Genomic DNA, 25,315 nt, shown 5'->3' with positions numbered 1-25,315 from the left:
GTTTTGGTTGATTCATTTGTTTTGGAGTTTAGGTTGACATCCATTTTCTCTGATACAGTACACACATTTGTTGAGGGGCCAGTTAAAGCCCGCTCCTGGGTTCTGAATTTTCTTGCTGTGTTGAAGACTCATTGGTGGCTATGAGCTATTTCTGCTACTTTTGTCATTAGTTGTATCTTTGTCACATTTTCCCTTTCTATTCTCAGTTTTTTTTTTTACTTTCTTTGTTCCAGAATTCAATTTATTGCTCATTATGCATATTTTAATACAAAATCCTTAAGTTGTGATAAAAATTGTCCAATCAGTTTGTTTCTTCCCTTGTTATAAAATTAACTATGATGATAAAAAATATTGTCTTCTACTGGGAAAAAATGAAAGACAACACACACACAGCAGTTTCCAAATTTTAATTATACCTTCTCATGATTCTGTTTACATACATTATAGATAAAGCAATTTTTCACCACTCATGAGATTTTTAAATAAATTTACAAAAAATGCATTATCATACAAATAAAAAATTTCTTACTACAGCATATCTTCAGTACAAAGTGTACTGCAAATTCAGAAATTATTGTGTGCATTAACAATTGCGATTTCATACAGAATGCAGAGTTAATATTTTTGCAATTCTCACCCAGTCGTTTTTTTCATGAAAATAAAAACCTTAAATAAGTTCTGAAAATACCTATTTTTCTGTTGCTTTACATAACATAAACACTGAACCATAATCTTATACAATGTGAAAGAATATTCAGGCTTTGAAGTCCAACCTTTCATTAATTCTTTCCTTTTCTTATCAACTAAAGGATCGTAGGAGTTTAACTTGGCAAATCCCCTCCTTGCTCAAAAGATATTTTTAGATAAAGGAGCATTGAAGTTGGTTTAAAAGCCGTGATTGATGCCCCTAAGTTTCAAATCGTTTCACCTTAAGTATACTATCAGAGACTTTTTTAAATTGGCTATCAAGACTTGGCTCTTGCTATCATTATTTTTGTCACTAATTTTGCCACTGCTTTGTAACCAAGAACACCATCAGTTGCTTATAACTATTCCAGTAATTTGTTGGAAAATTTAAGTGCCTATAACAATGTCTATATCAATCTTAAATAATATCATCAAAATTTTGACAATGTGTCTAGGTAACTTTTGAATGCTATTCCTAGTACAATGTAATGTGAGGAGAAAATATCCCCAAATATACTCCAAGAAACAGATCTACAAGAGTAGAGTGCATTAAAAAGCCAGTGTTTCTTCTCTCGTTGCTTTCATGATATGATCAATAAAATGACAAAATGTATTACTGAGCCAATTGGCTTTGAAATTATCAAACAGGTTTATTATCTATCAACATAACAAATGTATTAGTGTGCATGTTAAATTTGCCAGTGCTGCAAAGAATTTTTAAGTGATAAGTTATTATTAGATCACCTATTTGGATGTTCTGTCTTCTTGTGGTCAATAAAAACAAATGTATTGCATTTTCATGAATTTCAATACATGTATTTATTTCTGAAACTCAGTTAATGGTTAAGGGTTCACTCTAGGGGGTTTTAAAATATGCAGTCTAACATAAGGTTCAAATACAGCAATCAACTTTACAATGACATTATTGGTTCATATATATGTATGCCCATAACATTTGAAATAAAATATATACATGTACAATAATATACACAATCAACAAATTAAAAACAATGATAATTGTTAATATAAATTCAGAAAATATTGCATGCATTTTTATTGTGATTTTTGAAGAAGAGACTAATAACCGTGATTTTTCATGAAAATCTGCATACAAATATAAGTATCCAATATCAGAATGCCAGTTCTTACTACTGCAATACCCACCCAGTCACAACATTATTCACATAGATAAAAACCTGGCAATGATTTCTGAACTTATAGTATTTTAAATGCATAATAAAACCCATCACTAACAAGAGGACTAAAAATCAAAGAACTACAAAACTATCAGTATATATAATGTGCATAAATATTATGCTATGCTTGTATATAAAATATTATATTCAAAAATCAACAAATAAATTATAATTCAGCATAACAAAAATTAATTAAAACCCATTTTTCAATATAGAAAGTGTAATCCAGTTAAAATCATATAGAAAAGGGGATGGGGGTTTAATATCTGAAATACATATCACTTTGGTCTTAAATTCATTTATATTTCTTCCTGAAGGTAGAACCTGACTGTTATTACTTCACCCCCTAATAAATTTAAATACACAGCTATGATTTATTGATATTCAGTGGCAAATATTTCATGCATATACCATGGATATGTATTACCTTATTTCTATATACAAGTATACTGAATTAAAACAATTTGTTTTTAGTCATTACTAATGAAAATTATTAAATTATTGTAGGTCATTTAGTATCTTATAATGGCTTTTGAAATACATCAAATATGAAACGAATTTCAAAATGACTGTCTTTTGTAATGTGCATCTTTATACAAAATTAAATGACTGTAGATCATTCACTTTTAAAAGTAATTTAAGTATATGAAGAACTATATTATTTTATTCAAATGATTTGTCATGACTTTTTCTCTCTTCACTTTTAGTTTTGAAACACCACTGATCATTGTGTTATACAAAATGTATAATAATTCATAAAAGATTTATTGTTTAGAATATTTTAAGACACCTACACGTATGATATTTTTTACTAGTCATATACTAGTACCAGTTTTTATTAACTACACTTGTAGAACAAATTTCAAAATTGATATCTAAAATTTTCACTCCAAGTAACTAAAACTGTGATTTGTTATGCATCCCATTTTTAACACTCAAAATTAACAGATGCTTATAATTTACTTCAGGTTTAATACATGATCTTCTATAGATCTAAATACAACAACAAAAACATTGTAATACTTCAACGTCAACCAAACTTAATCGATCTTTTATAAATATGAAAGCACCTTGAGATTTTTTTATAAAATATTAATCATAACAACCAAAGGTTTCAATGTATAATGTTTAAGTTCATATGACAGAGCAGTAACCTCCACATGCTGCTGGTTGTGTGTTTCCATCTCGTTCTAATGTCAAACCTCTTCTATCTGATTCCCAAAGTCCTGGCGTCTGTATAATCTGAAAGGAAAAGGCATATCTGTTACATGCTACACTGAAAGCTGCTTAATGTCAAACAGCAAATACCGGTACTATATGCATTTTTTATAATGTACTATTGTCACATGAACGTATTCTGCTGTGTACTAGATGGACAAGCTGATATCAACAATAATGCATTCATGCATTGAAGTGTTAAACATACACCAACTCTTATAAAAATATTGGCAAACAGGATGTAGTTGTCTGAAAATTCTGAAAAAGATCTCATGTTTCAACTCATTACTGCCAAGCTGCTGACATTCTGTTATTGTACTTAAGAAAAGTTTTCAAAAATGTTAAGAACATTTAAAACAAAATGTCAAGAACATTAAAACAAAATATTAAGAACACTTAAAACAAAATGTTAAGAACAGTTAAAACACATATTCAAACTTCAAAGTATCTGTAAAAGGAAATAGATCCTTTACGTGCACAAAATTTAAAGCTCACCACTGTCATGCTACTGACTAAATATGATGTCATTCTGTTCAGTAGTACGGAACTTGTCATGCTACTGACTAAATATGATGTCATTCTGACCTGTTCAGTAGTACGGAACTTGGGAACAGAATGACAACATTTTTTTAAGTTCATTCATCATACCAGTATTGAAAACTCCAAAGTATCAAAGGCACCTTTTTAAACCAAAAACACCATCTATAAACTATTATTTTATGTAACATTTTAGAAACCTCAGTTTTTCCCATAAAATTAAAAATTTCATAAATATGTACTTATCATCACAAAGACAATAATACTTATTCTCACCTTTTCTACCAATTCTTCGAATGCACATTGTACACCTTCTTTAGTTTTGGCACTGGCCTCGATGAACAACATATGGTGTTTTCTGGCAAACTTTAATCCATCCTCTTTACTTACTTCTCTTTTATCCTGAAATTTAATTATAACTGATATCCATGAAAAATCAAATATGGTAGATAAATATCTTATCAACTACTGTAAACTGGGAAATTTTCGCGCCGTCTTTATTTCGTGATTTGCCAAGTCAATCTAGATTCGCGTCGTTTTAAATTCGCGGTTTTCCGATGTCCCGAAAAAATATCTTTAAATTTTAAAACTGCATACTTGTTTGTGTACCATTAATAAGTGAACTATATTATATTGTATGTCGGTAGTAACTTAATCTGATATCAATCAATAACTTGTTTGGATGAGTGAATAGTTTTCATTTGTAAATAAAAATAAAATCTAAATTCATTAGTTGTTTCTTAAGCTATCGTAGTGGAAAGATGTATAAATTTCTGATTAAAACTTCATCACGGAGGCCTCCTTTACTTCCGAAAACGGACAATCCAGCATTTTAAAGTGCAAATACAGAAGTTGAAAATATCTTGGTAGACAATTCACCTGTTGGTGAAGGTGTCACAAAACGTAAACGGGGAAATTACAATAATTATTCACCAGAGGTTCGTGCTAAAATGGCAAAATATGCTATTGAAAATGGTGTGCAAAATACTGCAAGGAAATTTACAACTAATCTTGGATGTCCTGTGAATGAATCAACTATTTGGAGCATAAAGTCTTCATAAATGAGACGTGGATTACATAAACAATTTGAAAATGCAGCCGAACTTCCTAAAAAAGATCGTGGTAGACCTCTTCTTCTTGGGAAGTATGATGCAGAATTGTTGGATTACATAAAAAGCATACAAGATTTCGGAGGGATAGTTAATAATCAAATAGTTATTTTGTCTGCTAATGGAATACTCAAATATCATGATTCTGAACTTTTAGAAATCTTAGATTTAATGAAGACATGGGCTGAATCTGTGTTACATCGTTTGGGATATACAAAACGTAAGGGAACGAAGGCAGCAAGGTTCCAACCAGAAGACTTTGAAAAAACAAAACAGGATTAAATTGATAGAATTGAAAAATATGTTGAGGAAAATAATATTCCAGATAATTTAATTTTCAATTGGGACCAAACTGTGGTAAATCTTATTCCCAGTGGTGACTGGACAATAGACGCTAAAGGCAGTAAGCAGGTTAATATTGTTGGCATAAATGATAAACGTCAAATCACTGCGTTGTTAACAATATCTAAGTCTGGTGTTCTTCTTCCTCCAAAGATTATTTATGCCAGGACAACTGAACAATGTCATCCAAAATATGGGTTTCCTAAGTCATGGAATATTTACCATTTGGAAAATCATTGGAGCAATACTGACACTATGTTGCATTACATAGAACATTTGCTTTTGCCGTATGTAACGGATAAACGTGATGAATTTGATTTACCCTTAAAACAGCCTGCTTTAGCGATATTTGATGTGATTAGTGCTCATAGACATGCATCCGTTTTAGATGCTCTACACAAATTTGAAATTGACATGAGATTAAGCGTTATTAAACCACTGCACGCCCGCTGGCTAGTGAAAACACAAAAACAATTAGAAACGAAGAATGACCTTATTCGTAGCGCTTTCGAAGCCGCAGGGATAAAAGTTAATCAATAAATCCTTTGATCTATGTGACAGCTACAATGTGTTAATAGGTATTTAACGATTTACAGGTGTACTTTACCTAACTGTAATGTGTGTTGTTTTTATAACAATTCTATCAGTGTCCGAATTAGACTTGAGATAATTTTTAATCCATTTGTTATTATTATTAATAAATATTTTATTACCAAATGTCTTTGTATATAAACTTTTAGAATCAAAGGTAAAGTAGTGTCCATTAAAAAGTTGTTGGTATACATATGTCGTAGACATATACTATTTTCAGACCATGTGCTTTGAGTAGATTTTGTTCATGACTATACTTTGATATAGGTAGGAAACAAAATTTTTCCAGTTAAATATTCGCAGTAGTTTTATTTTCGCGTACCAACTGCTACCGTGAAAAAAGCGAAAATAAAACTACCGCGAAAATTTCCCGGTTTACAGTATCATTAACAACAAGAGGCTGTCACAACGACAGCAAACCGGATTTATTAACATTTATTTGTGTCCTGGCAATATCACAAGAACCATTACTGATGAATGGTGAAAGTGAAAATCGTCAATTTCAAATTTGACCTCCATTTTGTCATCAGTATCAACATATTAAAATTTGAAAAGCTTAGATTGAATGGTTCATGAGTAAATGCAACCTGAATGGAAACGCTATTTTACGATCTTTCAAGAACCATAACTCCTGAACGGTAAAAGTCAAAATCGTCATTATTGAACTTGACCTCTATTTTGTCATCAGTAACAACATATTAAAATTTCAAAAGCTTTGGTTGAATGGTTCATGAGAAAATGCACAGACACGACGGGAAAAACCATTTTTCAATCTTTCAAGAACCATAACTCCTAAACGGTAAAAGTCAAATTCGTCATTATTGAACTTGACCTCCATTCTTTCATTAGTAACAACATATTAAAATTTGGGAAGCTTTGGTAGAACAGTTCATGCGTAAATGCACGGACAACTCCATTTTTCAATCTTTCAAGAACCATAACTCCTGAACGGTAAAAGTCAAAATCGCCATTATTGAACTTGACCTTCGTATAGTTGTCAGGAATAACATATTAAAATTTTAAAAGCTTTGGTTGAACGGTTCATGAGTTAATGCACGGACAACATTTGATTGCCGCCCGCCCGGCCGCCCGCCCGACCGCCCGCCCGCCCGCCGTACATCCCCAAATCAATAACCGACATTTTTGTCACAAAAATCCGGTTAAAAATTTTATCTTACAATTTGCTGTTTCAGAAACTAAAGGCCTATGCGTAAAATGATTATTCTTGACATTTTTGTGTACGTACAAGGGATTTTGGACTGACGACCTTACATTATATTGTTCCTTAACCAATTAAAATATTTTGGTGTACTTTTCATCCACAATGCATTAAAAGATTCTGAAATGGCGTACTCTAATGTAATTTTATTTTACAATTATTGTATTGTACTAAGTACTAAATATCTTAGCTTTTATTTTATTTATCTTATACAACTAACTCACCTAATATTGTAAAATAACAAGAAAGCAAAATAGGCATACCCTTTATAACTCATTATAAATCACTATTGAGCTGCTTACCAAAAATAAAACCATTCTATGTTAAGTAGTATTGGAGAAATGTGTGATGATATGTGATGATATGAAGAATACTATTCAGTATGAGTTTCTATATTAATATTAAGAACATAGACTCATAAGGGCTGTTCCATCAAAACATACATGGCACCCAGGGAAGGCATTTTAATCAAAGTGCTTGAAAGCACTGAATGGTAAAGATTGCTTCAATTTATCAGTGGGAAGTAAAATTAAATATTGCGTTGGTTGTTGTTAATTCAACAGCTATTCTAGACAAAGGAAGATAACTCCAGTTTTTATACCACTGGCACTGCAAACAAATGTTTGGGTTCGTATAATGCTATGGTGTCCTCGTCTGCGTCGTCATCCAAAGACACATTTGGTTTCCAGACAATAAATTAAGTTTAAGTGAATGGATCTCTATGAATTTATTTTTGGACGGTTCCAAACCACAAAAGGAAGGTTATGATTAATTTTGGGGATGATGGTTCCAACTGATTAAGGAATTATGGGCCCAAAACAAGCATTTTTCTAGTTTCAGGATAATAACTTGTGTTTTTTAGTATTTCGATTGCTCTGAAATTGTACCACAATGTTTAATACTACAAGTAGACATTTGGGATTTATTTGAGGGGGTAATAGGGCCAACAGTTTAGGAATTAAGGGCCAAAGAGGGGTAAAAAACAAGCATTTTGGTAGTTTCCAGACAATAACTTGTGTGAAAGTGTATGAATCTCTCTGAAATTGTTCCACAAGGTTCCATATCACAAAGGGAAAGCTATGATTGAGTTTCGGGGTAATTGCCCCAAACATACAGGAATTAGGGCAAAAATAGGGGCAAAAACAGGCTCAAACGTTCCAGAGATCAAATGACTTACCATATCAATCTTATTTCCAACCAGCATTTTTATGATGTCATGTTTAGTAGAAAATGTTTCCAATTCACTTAACCAGGTTTCAAGTTTACTAAAGGACTGTCGACTGCTTACATCATAAACTAAAACAGAAATAGAAATAGATTTATTGGATAAACAATAATGGACTCTGGATGATGCCTCATTGTTGAAAGTATAGGTTTCATGTTAACAAAAAAGTATAGATGAGTACAATCCTGATAGAAAAATTTATATCAAAAAAATAATTCTGTAAAAGTATAGGTTTTCCAAAATGCAATGTGAACTACATCTATGTTTCTATGGAAACTCATCAGTACATTGCATCTTAGTGTACTTACCAAGAATTACCCCTTGGGCTCCTCTGTAGTAACTTGGTGTGAGAGTCCTGAATCTTTCTTGTCCTGCTGTATCCTAAATTAGGAATTAATAAAAAGTTTTAATAATGATAATTATAACTATTAAAATAAAAGTCCCATACAAACAATAGTTACAATACCTTTGATTAGAACTTCCTCTATTCATTTAGTGGAGGTCTGTTTACTAAACTAGATACTGTAAATTCAGAAATTATTGTGTGCATGTATTATTGCAATTTTGTCATTTTAGACTTACAAAGTGTGATTTATATTTTTGCGATATTAAGAAAAATCCTGTTTAAATCATTAAAAAAAATCAAAATGCGAGTTAAGATTATTGCGATCATACCCCTGTTGCATTTTTCGCTATGATAAAAATATCGCTATTATTTCTGAATTTAAAGTAGTAAATATGTGTCTATTAATCATCTTGCTCATCATGACACAACTAATAGAACCAATTGGAATTAGCAGGATAAAACCTTTTTCTTTCCTACATCATACAACAGCGAAACAGATTAATTTTTGTTAAACTGTATAATATTGATTTACAGCCTATTTGTGCAATTGTGTTGAATCCAGTTATACATAACAAAAAGTATAATAGAATCAACTAAATATAATTTGCATTCATTTTAAACAATATTCAGAAAAAAGACATTGTATATAAAACAATAACATTTGTACTGTACACAATGTCCTATTTATACATATAAAACTGAGTATATCTTCTTCTTTGTAATTTGATCATAAATAATGTACCTACAACTTTACCGACAATCATTAAAGGCAGAGGAAAGGCAAATAAAACAGAAATATAAGTTTTTATTTACCCAGATGGCAAGTTTAGCTCTGTTTCCTTCAACCTGCAGTGTCTTCACTTTAAAATCAACACCTATGATAAAAGATAAGATTTCAGATGCATTTTTTTTTTCTTGTTGTTAAAACTGCTTAAGCTGTCAGATGTTCCAGCATGATAGCAGTGGTAATCTTTAGTGTTTTAAGTTTATCAATTTTAAGATCACTCAACGAAAGAATAAAAGAGCATCTTGCAGATATCGGACATGATAGAGATACAGCTGTGGCGGAACATTTTAACCAAGAGGATCATTGTAAAGAGGACATCACAGTTCAGGTTCTGCAACAAATTTATGATAAATACGCAAATTACAGGAGATATATTGAGACACAATGGATGCAAAAACTAAATACAATTAGACCATTTGGAGTTAACGTTAAAAAGGAATGACTTTAATTGATTAAAACTTATATAATTTAACTTTAATTCATACAAAAGTATTGTGACGTTAAAGTATTATGACGTGACATTGACGTCATGACGTTTCCAAGGACATTTATCTATAACATCTTTTCAATGATTGAAAAGGAAATACAAATGCAATGTCAGCCATGTAGTTGAGAGGAAAAATAAAGAACTGAAGAAGGCCAATGGCCGAAACGTCTTGAAAAATTGGTTTATTTATACAAATTTATCAATTTTCTCATTAAACACCAACTATCAAGGAAACAATCATATTGTTAGCATGAGTTTGTACAACTTCGATTAACCTTGAGCAACACAATTGAACATGTGGAGCAGGATTTCCTTACCCTCCTCACACAGGTTTAATTCTTTTTTTTATCTACAAACACTTAATTCCTATTAGATATTGTTATTATAAACCTTGCATATTTATTTAATCATCAGAATTCATCAATAAATGTAAGGTTTACATTTCATCATGTTGCTATGGCATAACAGTGATAACATCTGTATTATAAAAGCACAGCTAGTTTAAATACTTGATTTTAGAAATTCTAAATCTATGGCTGTGATGAGTACTTTACAAGGGTTGATCAGAGAGTACTTACTAGATCATATATACTGCATGATGTACATCTAAGGTAATTTTCAAATATATGTAATGTAATTCATTATCCAAGGCTCATAACTTTCATAACATTTTGATTGGTACTTTTATTACAAATTTATGTTTATACACAACAAACGTTTTAGTTTAGAAAAAGAATAAAACATAAATGGAAAATTAAAACATTAACTAACTTCATGAACTTATTTTATTATATATGATAAACACATTTTTTATTTCAGGGCTATAAAAAAATCATACTTTAAGATGTGAAATTTGTTGTATTGTCTATTGCCAACTTTATTCTTACCAATAGTTGCTGCTTGTTCAGGGTCAAATGTATCATCTGTAAAACGCAACAACAAACTGAAAATAGAGGTAATCATTGATCAGTATCATAAAGCACTACCTTTTCTGAGTGAATAAATGTATACATATTATTATATACATGTAGGTACATTTATATAGGAAAAGGGCTGTTTATACCTGAGCCAGAATATTTTTATTTTAATTTTGTTGCAATACAATTTTGTTTGGAAAATCTTTTTTTAAAGAATTTTTTTATGACAAATTAGAGCCGAAATAATCTGTTCTAAAAATTAACAGGCCCCCAAAAAATCAAATGGTATGTGCCTTAGAGGAACCTGAGTCACTCTATTCAGAAAAATAACTTTTTGTCATATCTGATGTGCAGTATTCCAAACTGGATCGTTTTTCTCGTGCGCATGCTAAGCAGCGGGCTAGAACGACACTCCCACTGTATTTATATTTGGAAAAAAATCACCAGGCACTTTTGAATGATGTTACAAGACCTATACACCACACCTTACTCATTAACATATTTTAAAAAAACAAACTCATCCTGCTGATTCGTCGTTTACATATGTTAACTCGTAAATAGCATGGTATATATAATACTTATACTTGTGTCCTTTTGCTTATACATGTAGATGTTTAAATAAAATTTCTTCAACATGTTCAAACAGGTGAACATTTGTATATCTAAAGCACATTAAATCATCAAAAACATTAATTGTTGCAATGTTGTCAAACCAATGTCAAATCAACATTAAGTGTAAATAATATTTAAACACTGACCTATTAAATATTTGTTTGTGCTTTTCATGATTTTTTACCGGCCTTTAATAATAGTTTTGTGGTATACAAAATGTAAATATAAATACATCCATATTTTTTTCTTCTAGTAAACCTTAAGGTTAAAAGATTCAGGCCAGATTTTTTTCTTAATGGCCTGTATGGACCATCTTTGCTAGCCAAGGATTACGATTCACTCCCCTTCTCTCCACCCTTGGCAGATTAAGCCAACATTTATGATAACAATGTTACACTATCTATTGGTTGATTAAAGTCACACCCATTCTGAATGTATTATTCTTGACCAATGGTAGCACTTGAACTCTTTTCAATGTGGAGGTGAAACACGGTAGTGTCTAGAGTTTACAAATGAAAAATATATGATATAACATTCCAACATTGGAACAGAAAAATACACAGGAACTTCTATAAGATGAGTAAGAACATTTAAATTGTCACTTAATATTGTTGTATGTTTCGAGTGGTAAAGATTTCTTGCAGCTAATTAGTATGTGGCAATTGTTTACCTTCATTTTCATGTAATCATGTTATAGGCGCTTTTTGATTGGCTAAAGCCAGTTACCACTTGAACCAATGGTTATGAAAATCATTACTTTGCATCTCCAATATTCTATCCCAATCCACCAAGGGTGGAGAGAAGAGGAGCAGAACATACTTTTGGCTAGCGAAGATATATATATATATATGGACTATTGCCAAGTACTTAGTAGAATTGATAAAACAAGGTTTTTCCCTAGTATTCACACTGGAGTAGGCAGTACTCTAAAAAGCTGGATTTATTGCCAACCTTCTGGTATTGAAAATAAACATTTTGAGAGAGAAAGAGAAAACTTTCGATATCAATAATGTCTTAATGACCATATGACTGATATGTAAACAGTTTTAAAAAATCACTATGACTGTCGATATCAGACCTTGATTTTCCCACTCCACTTTCTCCAATGATTAAGATCTTCAATGTAGTCAAAACGTCTTGTTCCATTATCAGATTATTGAACCTTAAGTGCCAGTTTTTCGTGTTTATGTCTAGCTATTCTTGGCTCGCTATTCCAGGCAATGACACAATTTCTTTGTTTTGTATAATTCGTCACCAGTTATGGGGTTATAAGATGTATCTAAAAACCACTGTATCATAACATCAAACTATAGTAAGACAACGGATTTTAACTTCGAAGGTCTATTTATTTCGTAGATACATTTTATAGCCATAGTCTAATAGTCTCATCTTATTCGTGTAGATGGTAGATGATACCGTCATCTTGGATTGTACAATCCCAGTACAAAATCGGTTTAGTTATTTGCCTAAATCTGCAAATTTGGAGACAGATTTTCAATTTATTGGTTAGACTATTTCTTTATGTGAAGAAATCTTTGGTGATTTATTGCATAATACAAAATATTAAAACAAATATAAAACTTTGTGGTTTTAGAACATTTTTTTTCAAATAAGGCATTTATAAAGTAAAAAAATTATACTGGACCAGAAGTCCATTACAAGACTAGTAATTAATGGACTTCTTACCGGACTGATATGGAAATTTTTAATTTTTACTTGTAGAAAACAAGTTCGGTGACACCATTTTTTCCTTTTTATTTTTGTAAAACATATTATAAAACCTATCTTCTCAATTTATTTCCAAATTTTATCTCATAGATTTTTTTATGCACACATAATTATATTATGTGTTTTTTTCATGAACAATATATATGTCTCTCATCTTCTTCTTCTTTAAGGTCAACAAGGCTTCAATACTGAAGAATACAAATTCAGGTCATTTTCAACGACTCATAACTTAAAAAATAGCACGGTGACCCATACTTTTTATTATATATTTGAAGAAGAAAAAAAAGTTATAAATCTTCATTTTGGCAAAGTATAAGAAAATTCTATCTCAAGAAATATATACCTATGATCTACCTTTATATATAAGGAGGCTCGAGCGTACAAAAAGGGTGCAAGAGTATTGCAAGTCTTGCAAAAACTTCGTATAATGACCGAGCATGCCTATTGGTAATTTCCTCGAAGATAAAGATTAAAAATTTGAAAATGTCGATGGTGTTGCAGTCATGAAATGTATAGGTGTTTAGGGAGGCAATTGGAAAGTTTTCTTTATTTAAACACAACTATTCAAGTTTGTCAACTTCAAAAAAGATTGATTGAATTAAATGATTACGAGTGGCATTACGGTACCTTAATTAGTTCATAATCATCAGACAATTGTTGAATAAACAAACCAATTATAGACAAATGATTTAATTAAACAAGTCATCATGCATCTCTGATTACGTTATGCTACATATAAACTATAGATCTCTGATTACGTTATGCTACATATAAACTATAGATCTCTGATTACGTTATAAATTTCCTATGTAGTATGATTCTAGTGTAACGTAATCAGAGATCTATATTTTAATTAGATTGGAAAACTAGAAAATATATGTTATTTTGGTGGCGTTAGGTAAGCGGAATCCAAGTAAAAAACTATTTTGTTTACACAGATGCAATTCAAATAACTGAGTGACTATTATTTCAAAAGCAAGTTTAATTGAATTATTTATGATTTTTGAAGCTATGTGGTTGACGACTTTGTTCATGTTGTTATATTGTATAATATTTTATCAAATTTATGATGCAATGAGATTTTTAACTTTTAGTTTTCTTTAAAACACACAGTTAAAAAAAATATGAGATTTTACTCTAATGCATACATACCATTAGACTGTCACTGACAGATTTTAGAAATAATTACAACTACATGTTTAAATATGATTTCATTTCAAATGGATGCTCAATATTTTTATTTTTTTTATCGTTTTTATCCTATATCATTCTAAATGTCCTTTTAGTTATTTATACTTTTGACTGATAAATGTTTTTAAACGATTATATGTGTCTCAAATATTGTAATTTTAGCTGTTTACTTATTTAATTACAAGCAAAGAAAAAGGCTGCCTAAGAGTGGGGGCAAGGATGGGAGGACAGCAATGTAAAATTTAAACAAAACATTTTGAAAATTTAGTCTACTTAATACTATTTTTAACAGTATAATCATTCTCATTAAATCTTAAGAGTTTCAGTTCATAAATATTCTGTGAATTAACTGTAAATAGTTGTAAAAACATCATCTTTCTAATTGTTCTCATAATACACAGTGAATAAATTAATGTCAAATTATCTTTAAAGATATAAAGGCGAATTCCTAAAGATCAAAGACCAAAATCTTGTCTTTTTTCATTTTGTAAATTATCTAAAAAGTGAATTATCTAAAAAGTGAATATGTGACCTAATCTGTAAATATTATATCAAATATTGATCAGTAAACCAAAAATAAAAAAATATATGAAAAATAACTGCTAAAAGTAAAAATCATAATTTTTCCTTTAATTGTATGTTAAAAGACTTAAACTGTAAACTTCCTATGTAAAAGTCAAAATAAAACATGTAAACCTCCTTTATAAAAACACATAAAGACTTAAAAAATGTATACAGTGTATATAATGTTGTTGTGTTACGATTGTTAATTTATTCTTCAATTATTTTTTTGGTGGTGGAACTGTCCGACATACAAAGTATGGTTACCCTATAAAAGGTGTAAAGATCCAGAGAAGAAGAAGGTAATAGCTAGATACGCGTTTACGTTATTGTCCTATGTTAAATATTGACTTATCGGGTTTTAGTATTATCCGACGTTGAAAGTAAAGCTTGTTACGAGAATTTTAATTGGTCAATGGTATTGCGGGACTTTCAAAATAAACAAAGTATTAAAGGTATCAGCCTGGTAGTCAAAAGCAAACAATATGAACACTATTTGATTATTTCGATATACTTCAACTGTTCAATTACATAGTAATCACGGGGTCCATAAAATACAAACGAGGGTACTGACGTCCGACTTGGTTTTACCCCCTATTGTCCACGAAAACAGTATAAAAGAGGGGCGAAAGATACCAGACATTTGCCAAAGACATTCAAACTCACAGTTAATAAATAAACTGTCAAAGCCATGGCCGAAAAATAAAAAAAGATAAACAGACAAATAATAGTACCAACGACACAACATAGAAAACAAAAGACTGAGCAACACGAACCACACCAAAACTGGGGTGATATCACGTTCCACATGTGGCACCAAATCATGTTGCTCATATACACCTTATCGCTATTTGTCCGCCATTGCTGGAAATCACACAGGTTCCCGTAAAATTTTGACGTCATAAAACAAAATGTCTGACGCCACAATGGAAAAGTGATTGTTGTTGACGTCAAAAGTTCAAGCGGACGGGTCAGCCGGGAATAGCGATAAGGTGTATTATTACAAACACTGTTATAGTCTTTATCCATAGGTCGTATTCATTAAAAGGGAATGGAATTGCAGTCAAGACATAACAAACATATCCAATATCACCTCAGACACTAGTCCAAATAATTATGACGTCTGGCAAGGCTATTTTAATTTTTTTCTGGGACGCCTTCCTACGACGTCATAACGCTGAAGCCATTTTTTACGTCTGGAGTTTTGAGAGCAAATTTTGGGGGGAACTTTGACACCTAATTTTGACATGAAATTTTCATGGCCGGTTAGAAATTTTTATGTAGTTATAAAGTCCTACCTTTTTTGTGCTTATTGATCTAAAATATATCCAGAAATATCCAAAAGAAAAGATAAAATAAGGTACGATTCCCTTTGAGGTGGGCAAACATTTATTTTGTTTCAAGATGTTTTCCCACAATTACTAAAGAAATGTACTTCCAGAGAATATAAAATTTTAAGATCGGTCGTAGGAAGGCGTCCCAGAAAAAAAATTAAAATAGCCTTGCCAGACGGGGTAACACGAATGACCGAATAACAGTGTTATTATCCGAATAACACATGTAATGACCGAATAACTCTTCAAATATCAATATTAACACATTTGAGTGACTTTTAAAGATATATTATTGAATAAAATTTTAATAGAAATGTATTTTATAACCTAAAAATGATTTAAAAGTTGCAGGTAAGTTAATATTGAGCATTATAAATTTATGGATATCGGAGTGTACTTCCAAGATGGCGACCAAGGAAATCGTATTGAATGAATAAAAGAAAGATAGCATACAATCCCTCAACGTGTTCATCTTAGACCACCAAAGTGGAGCCCTCACGCCAATTCATGGCAATGAACAATGTGAGGGTGGGCCTTTTTTAAAATAAAATATGGAATAGTAAACTGTTTAAATTAATTTTTGTTTTAATTTTAGTTATTAAAAAAAATATTATCTTTATCACATTATTATATTTTTAATTTAGAAATGGATGTTAACCAAGCCCCTTTAAAACTATAAAATTACAACTACTAAGATATCCTGCACAAGGCACGGGCTTATCTGTCATAGTCCGCGAAAATACTTTATTTAGAATTTATTGTAAACAAATTATAACTATTAAGATATCCTGCACAAGGCATGGGCTTATCTGTCATAGTCCGCGAAAATACTTTATTTAGAATTTATTGTAACAAATTTATAACTATTAAAATATCCTGCACAAGGCACGGGCTTATCTGTCATAGTCCGCGAAAATACTTTATTTAGAATTGTTAAAAAATATAATAATAAATTAATTTTTTATTAAAGTGTCACGTATCGATTAACAGCTGAACAATATACAGTAAAACATATACAATATTTAAAATAATCAACACCCAGCCAAACAAATTGACTTATGAGACACTGTAAAAATATATTACAAAGTTATAAACATGTATGCAAATAACCATTTAAAAATTGCATTGAAATGTTTCATTAATATTCTTTTTAAAATACTGGCTAACAAAAGCAAATTTGCAGGTTTAAAAAAAAAAAGAAAAAAAGAAAAGAAATATTAAAAATCATGTGATTGACAGAGCATTTCCATAATTAAATTTATAGACTTGTCATTTAAAATACTAAACAAGATAAATTAGTTAATAAAAATATGCTGTTTACTTTTAAATATTAATTCTTTGATAAAAGGTTGTTTACAAAAGTTTTAGATCAACTATCTAGATACAGTTTTCTTCGAGTGAAAAATTTATGCAGTTGTTTGCATAATAGTTGTTGGATCGTATCACAATTCATAATTTCAATAAATTTTTCGTCCATACTAATATTTTGAAAGTTAGCAATATGTTTTGAAGCTTCATAAAAAATTTCAAATCTTAAATCATTGTACAAGTCACATGTCATTAGAAAATGTTTTTCGGTTTCAACTTCGCTTAAATTACAGAATCTAGTCATCAAGTCTATATAACTATGTATATATATAAAACATATATTCATCCAGTTCAACCTGAAAACATTTCATTATCTCTTAATGGTTAATTATGTAATGGGCACGTGTCAGTAAACAACAATCAAATTAACAATATAACAGAAGTGTTAGGTAATGATTATTTTGTTTATTGGGACTAATTAACTCATTATCACTTTTAAATTATATAATTCGTACTGAACATTTCACTATTGGAACTTATTCAATGTATGAAAATAAAGGAAAGTAGCAATAAAAAAAACGTAAATACTAATTTTAGAAGAATATTAATTGAGTTTCCTTTTATTACTTTTATTTCTGATTTTTTAGTATTACATGAAATATTATAAACTAAGTGAAAGATTGTCTTCTTTGAAATTAAATATTTTATTTTATTCTTCTAGTACCATGTTTTGTTCTCTATTAATAATATAAAAACCCAATTTCACATTTGTATACCTTATAATAAACGGTATGTCTGAAATATACTTAAAAAAATACTTACCTTTCTAGGGCCTTGGCCAGGTCATACTTGTTGTCTGTAAAGCAGCAGTCCTTACACAGGAACTTTAGAGACACATCTGACCAGGCCAATAACAATGCATCATCCATTGGTTCACAAGCACTGTGAACCCAACGATCACAACAACTGCATTGAATGGTGCATTCAACGTGAAAATTCTTAATTACATTTTATTTAATGTTGAGTAAATTGTTATGAAAAGTAATTAGTGATTGGAGTAATTGCATTGCTTTGATGTACTGATTAAAGTTTCAAATCCTTTCTGAAAAACAATTATTAGATTTATGAGTTTGACTGTCCCTTTGGTATCTTTCTTCCCTCTCTTAGACAATTCTCTGTATATACAGTAAATTATTTAATACTATATTTTCATAGCGTTTTCCTTTGAAGGCATATGCTATCTTTCTTTTATTCATTCAATACGATTTCCTTGGTCGCCATCTTGGAAGTACACACCGATATCCATAAATTTATAATGATCAATATTAACTTACCTGCAACTTTTAAATCATTTTTAGGTTATAAAATACACTTCTTTTATAATTTTATTCAATAATATATCTTTAAAAGTCACTCAAATGTGTTAATATTGATATTTGAAGAGTTATTCGGTCATTACATGTGTTATTCGGATAATAACAGTGTTATTCGTTCATTCGAGGTACCGTTGCCAGACGTCATAATTATTTGGACTACTCAGACACCTGTTAAACGGTTATTCCATTTATAACAGTCAACCTACTAGTGATGGTGTCCGTAAAATTTTCTTCAGGATGATTTCAACTTCACCATTTGAAACTCTTGGTTTTAAAACTTCCTAGTTTATAGCAGCAACCCTCTATCAAGGAAATCATGACCCAGCCATTTGACGTCATACAACAATCACTTTTACATTGTGGCGTCAGATATTTTGTTTTATGACGTCAAAATTTTAGGTAACCTGTGTGATATCCAGTAATGGCGGACAAATAGCGATAAGGTGTATACAAGCCCAGGAATATGGTATCAATTGTGAATTATATATTCCATATACAGACGCTACTTGCATAAAATAATACAATCATGATAACTATTTAACGTCAACAGGTTGACACAAGTCAGGAAAAGTTTGGTATAGTCCCTGTGTTCAGGAAAATCCCAGTTTTCTATTTCAATTTATGGCATGAAATTACAAAAGTGCACGTTTTAAGTTAACTGCATCAGTAGTATTTGTAAATACTCAAAGTATATGTACATTTATATCACTATCAGGCACACAAAACATGATTTCAGTAATTTAATATTATAGTTTGCTTCTATCTTTTTTTATTTCAACAATTCGATCTACTTTTTCAGAACTTGAACAATGTCACTTGCAGAAGAACTGAATTCTTTGAAGACAAATTTGGCTCAGACTAGGGAGAAGTTTGTCAAAGACTGGACAATAGATCATTATGAGCAGTTGAGGAGCCGACAGGCAAAACTTCACAGAGCAAACTGCACAAAATATAGTGGTTAAACTTATATTAACATCTTTGTCCTTTGGTTTTAGTGGAATGTTGTCTCATTGCCATTGGCAATCATTCCATGCAAATCTTATTTTTATATTTGATAGACATGATAGTCAACTCATTAACCCTTTCGCCGACGAGTCCCGGTTTACCGGGATTCACGCTTCAGACAGCTGACGATGAGTCCCGTTTTACCGGGATCGGAATACCTCTTTTATGTTTCCCGCTCAAACAGTGCAAACGTGGGTTATCTTTCTTTGATGGATAACCCGGATGAAAGTGTAAACATGCCGGTTCCGTTTGTTGAAAACCGTGTCAAAATCAGAGGAAATTTACGGAATTTGCGAGAATTTGAAATGAGGGAACATTTTTTTTGAAAGAATATGGAAGAATTGAAGCCAAACTAGTATACTTTTTTGACATAAAATGTCGTTTTATGTACAAAACAGTTGGAATGGACATCGATCAGTGTGAGGAATTTGTACAGCCTCATAAAATTTTTCAAAATTTTGCCGTTTTGGGTTAAAAAATTACGATTTGGGGTGAAAGAGTCGAATTTTGAGAATTTCACCTTGATAATGACGAAAATTTGAAAATTTTGATATTTTATGAAGAAAAAATTGTCAAAACATGAACAAAACTGTGAACAGGGTCTTAGTGAATAAAATAAATACACAAATAACTATAAACAAGTTTTTATTGACATTTATTATGAATATTTCCAACTAGAGTAATAGTAGCCAGGGACGCCATCGTCTCAGAGTAGCTTCTGTCTGGGCAGCAATCGGTGAAAGGGTTAAGATATTGAAGCAAACAGAACTTTATGCAAGGTTTAGTATTTTTGAAATATTGAATTTTGTTTATTTTTTTCATATTTTATTTTCTAAAATGATTCATCAATTAGCATGATTAGGCCACACCAAGTGGCCACACCAAATTGGTTTAGTTACTTATTTTGCTTTTTTAATGTCAAAATAAAATATAATATATAAGGCTCTGGTATTTTCCCTGCCAAATAAAACTTTTAAATCTCGCAAAAGTATTTTACAATTCTATCCTTTCAGAATGCATATGGTTCTAAAGAGATGAATTTGCGGTCACCACCTTTTATATCATATATACATTTTACTTATGTACATGTACGTATATCAATTAATATTATATAATTTTAGATACTTTACTACAGCATCAAGAAAGTATAGAAAACCTGAGAAAAAACACTTGTTTAAATGAAAAAGGTAAGTTATCTCATGATTTTTATATATGGATAAATATTTAAAAAATTAACAGCATTTTATAATATGTAAAAAACAGCTTTTTGTCTTGCTTGTGTCAAAAAGTTGTAGACAGAGATAAGCTACTGTGTTCCTATTACTTCAGATGGTTGAGTTTTAGATAATCATAATGTTTATATAAATATAGGATGTGGAATGAGTGCTAATTAGTCAATATAAAAAAAGAAGATGAGGTATGATTGCCAATGAGACAACTCTCCACAAGAGACCAAATGACACAAAAATTAAAAACTATAGGTCACCGTACAGCCTTCAACAATGAGCAAAGCCCATACTACATAGTCATCTTTAAAAGGCCAAAAATTACAAATGTAAAACAATTCAAGCGAGAATTCTAATGGCCTAATTTATGTAAAACAAATTAACAAAAAACAAATATGTAGCACATCAACAAACGACAACCACTTAATTACAGGCTCCTGACTTGGGACAGGCACATACATACAGAATGTGGCTGGTTGAACTTGTAATCAGGATCCCATATGCATGTACCATGTCACAATTTGTAAAAAGTAGTACCTTAAATGAGTGTTAATATGAACCTAACATATCATATTTTCTTGTCTTGTTTTTGATTGACAATACACAATAGTTATTTTAAGATGATTTTTATTTCAGCACTACAAGAGAAAACTGTTAAGCTAGCCTTCCTTAAACAAGAATTAGAACAGTTATGCAAAGAAAATGCTAAAGTTGAAAATTACAACGAAACAGTTTCTATGGAAATACAACAAGCACAACAAACCATTCATTACAACCAAGAAGGTAGAGATGCCATTTGGAATAATTTGCCAAATGATATAAAGGATTTAAGCTGTAAATTTTCTTTAGACAACATCTTTGCTAGTTTCGGCAATAAATTTTATCTACATGTTGTAGGTATTCTTTTGAGAACCAATTGCACCCCTTTTATAGCAGACTTGTTCCTTTTTGTTAAGGCCAAACTAAGGACTGTTTCAAAATTGATCATCATATTACATCTCACTGAAACTAGAAAGCTAAAATTTCTGACTAAGGTTCACTCTAAACAGTGTTCTCGACGGCTTTTTTTAGCATCATGGTGATATGATGCTATATATATATATCTGAATTGACTTTCTTATAGATTGTGTTATGGATGTGATGCTATAATTTTTAAGAAACAAGATGATATCTCAAATTTCCTTTTTTACCAGGATGCTATATAAAATATCTGGGGAGGACACTGCTAAAATGTTAAATGTAGCTACAATGTAACAGATAAGTACCTTACATTGGTGTTCTGCTAATATGTCTATGTATGTGTATTGCAGCTCTGAAAACTACATCAACAGACTTGGACCAAGAACATGCAGATTTACAGTCACAGGCTGATATTTATACAGAAAGCCTAGATATGCAGATGAAAAAGACACCAGGTTGGTTTCATAAGAAACTTTATATTTTAAAAAAAATATACATATCACATGTATCAAGGAACACAAGAAAAATCAATATGGCTGGATAAGCATGTAGAGAGCTTGCAATAGGCTTTTTTCATATAACCAGCTTTTGACTCTGGCTTATATAATTTTTCAACATGTCACCTTCTCACTGGGTATGACATTCTGGTACTCAGTCAAGCAAGAGCAAGTAAAATAAATTATATCTTGTTTACAATCGGTGCAATTTGGAGGTAAAAAATAAACTGATTAATGTTTTCTATACACAACAAAATCATCATAAAACAGTTTAATTTTGCTCTTACTTGATCTTGATCACCAGAATGTTAACCATAGAGTAGGTAAGCTCTCGAAAAGTACATACTACTTAGACAAAAGTTGGTAATATGAAAATAATCTATTATAACTTATTAAGCATGTTGGCTGCTCGGTTTAAAATACTGCTATAAATTGAAATTACATTAATAACAGAACTGAGTAGACAAAAAAAAAAAATGTCTGAATTCCTGTTTTGTGAGATTTAAGCCATTGATGAGTTGTCCAGAATTTGAAATGTTGTCCTCTAAATATTTCATACATTTAACATGGCTTCCATAACTATATAGAAATAATAAGGATTTGATAAAATTTTTAAAAATTGCCTCTTATGCTGTATATAATTAAATTAAGGGTTGATAGGCAAAATTTTTAGTAGCACTACATTTATAAAACCAGAGGATTCCAAAATTTCAAAAGCAATTTCCAAGAACAACTATAACTGTATAAAAATAACACTAGGAATGCATTGCATGAATTATTTTGTCATTTTCATAAATTTTGTGCTTCCAAAGCATATTGCTATGTTTACCTTTATCAGGAATGCTGAAACCTGAATTTTGAAAGCCATGTATGTATAAATGTCAAAAAGGAACTAATAAATTAATAGCCATATATTTTGATATATTATATGAATGTGTACATAATAACCGGGCGTATGACATTTGCGCCGATTTTGAAAATATTCATTCTTTCATTTGCGCCGATTTCATTTTTTCATTTGCGCCGATTTTATATTTGCTCCTAATTAGATTTACAGGTAAGTTAATAATTGTACATGTACTGTACTATACCATTGGTAAAATCTGGTTATAAATTTTGTTCATTTATGTGTTAATTTTGATTCATATTGTTCTGGAACTTTGATGGACATATTGCACACTGAAACGAGCCGAGGAGTCAATTCTTTAATCATCGAGGGCCATACATATCAGAAGGTGAAACATAAAAAACATATCTTACTAATGTACCATAAAATCATGTTAAACCAGAGTCACCACGGATTCTATTGTCAAAACACAGAACGAGCATAACCGTGTGGCAGATGTCCGAAAGACAGAGGCTAAAGAACTACGGGTACGGGCAAGGAAAAAGTCTGGTAGGCCTCATTCCACTTCCCCGTGGTGAGCAGGGGACAACAGTTATATACATGTTATGATTGATAATTCATTAAATTTGTACAAGTGGCTAACGGAAGAGGTCTATAATGACAAATGAAAAATAACATGACTTGGATGGAGAGTTCTCTTATTGGCACTCATACCACATCTTCTTATACATATTCACCTGTAATTTACCTGTAAAAAAAATCGGCGCAAATGAAAAAAAAAATCGGCGCAAATGAAAGAAAAAATCGGCGCAAATGAAATGCAGATCGGCGCAAATGCAAAACGCCGTAATAACCGTTAGATTGTGTTTAATTCTTTAAGGAAAATACATCAGTATATTTTTTTATAGGTGGAAGAATACAGTTTATATTTAGCTCACTTGACAGAAAAAATCCTGACTTAACTTGTTACTTCTTCACAAAACTGTCTCAGGAAGACAGGAAATATATAGGTAAGTAGTTAATGTTTTTGTCAGCCTGCAAGATTTATGTTGTAATGTTAAATCAAGACATATCAATTCTAGATTTTATCATCGTCAGCAGCATTTAGTTCAGCCTAAATTTTTTATTAACACTGGATTTTGAACTTGATCTAGATATGATAAAGTTGATTTAAAACTTCCATATAAATTAAATCATAATACATGAACATCGGAATGGGAGAGCAATTTTAACATTTTCAACTTCAAGGCACCCAAAAGGACACATATTAATATTTCATTTTCATGTCATCATTTTTAGTTATAGTTAGGGACAAAATACTTAATTCAGTTCTTGTATGTTATTATGTTCCTTACTACTAAATATGTTTTCTATCATTGACAAGATGCATTACTAACTGATTTATTTTTTATAGTTTCAGATTGTGAACCATCAGTGCCAGATTTAGATCAACTTGTGGACAAATTAAACCAGACAAATAACTTACGATCCTTTGTTGTTGCAATGAGAAAAAGATTTAAGCAAAGACTTGCATCGAGATAATAAATATTTAATTTTACTAAAATCTACATGTTTTATGGCCTGCATACAATAGTAGTGTTGATAACAGACAAACCTTGTATCAAACTTCGATGAGATTGGGGTATTATGTCAGTCGCAATCAATTTTTATTTTTTAAATGCATTTTTTAATTATGAAAGTAAAATTGGGTTGATTTGCAATCATGATTTACTAATGAATATTTTGAAGTCCTTGATAAAAAATGTAAATTAATTAACCCTTATGTATTGTTGTAAAAAAAGATGGAAGGAACGAAACCATTTGAAGAAATGTTTGAAGTTCTGAAAGATTCAGAGAGAACTTGATCAGTAGGCAATGAATGTGAAAGTTGAATACAATCCTCTACTTGAAACTTTTTTCCCTTTCATACTTTCATGACTGTATTGACATTTGTAAACATTAGATATGTACTCTTGTTTTTATGAAATAAATCTGTTTTTTGTAATCAG

At 30.7% G+C, this 25,315-nt stretch overlaps 2 protein-coding genes across 5 annotated transcripts; one reads left to right on the top strand and one right to left on the bottom strand.

The window, feature by feature from the left end:
• Positions 1–392: 392 nt before the first annotated feature.
• Positions 393–19,850, bottom strand: LOC139513373 (ras-related protein Rab-18A-like). 2 transcript variants are annotated; one of them, XM_071301789.1, is made up of 7 exons: positions 19,113–19,850; positions 10,632–10,726; positions 9,284–9,345; positions 8,433–8,505; positions 8,077–8,195; positions 3,915–4,040; positions 393–3,125 (listed from the first exon to the last, which is right to left on the bottom strand). In XM_071301789.1, the coding sequence occupies exons 2-7, from the start codon at positions 10,705–10,707 to the stop codon at positions 3,018–3,020; spliced, it is 564 nt and encodes a 187-aa protein (XP_071157890.1). In that variant the 5' UTR covers positions 10,708–10,726; positions 19,113–19,850; the 3' UTR covers positions 393–3,017. The 2 variants fall into 2 exon arrangements, with proteins under 2 accessions (XP_071157890.1, XP_071157889.1); XM_071301788.1 differs by lacking the exon at positions 19,113–19,850 and adding an exon at positions 12,352–12,563 and having other exon boundaries at positions 10,632–10,687.
• Positions 15,106–25,315, top strand: LOC139513372 (kinetochore protein Spc25-like). 3 transcript variants are annotated; one of them, XM_071301785.1, is made up of 7 exons: positions 15,106–15,208; positions 19,571–19,728; positions 20,898–20,963; positions 21,639–21,785; positions 22,313–22,417; positions 24,215–24,316; positions 24,721–25,315. In XM_071301785.1, the coding sequence occupies exons 2-7, from the start codon at positions 19,581–19,583 to the stop codon at positions 24,846–24,848; spliced, it is 696 nt and encodes a 231-aa protein (XP_071157886.1). In that variant the 5' UTR covers positions 15,106–15,208; positions 19,571–19,580; the 3' UTR covers positions 24,849–25,315. The 3 variants fall into 3 exon arrangements, with proteins under 3 accessions (XP_071157886.1, XP_071157887.1, XP_071157888.1); XM_071301786.1 differs by lacking the exon at positions 15,106–15,208 and adding an exon at positions 15,224–15,319 and having other exon boundaries at positions 24,721–24,872; XM_071301787.1 differs by lacking the exon at positions 15,106–15,208 and adding an exon at positions 15,226–15,287 and having other exon boundaries at positions 24,721–24,872.

This window comes from Mytilus edulis, chromosome 2 (assembly GCF_963676685.1).
Source record: "Mytilus edulis chromosome 2, xbMytEdul2.2, whole genome shotgun sequence".
NCBI lineage: Eukaryota > Metazoa > Mollusca > Bivalvia > Mytilida > Mytilidae > Mytilus > Mytilus edulis.
Note: the sequence above shows the minus strand (reverse complement) of the source record. Positions and strands in the feature narration are given on the sequence as shown.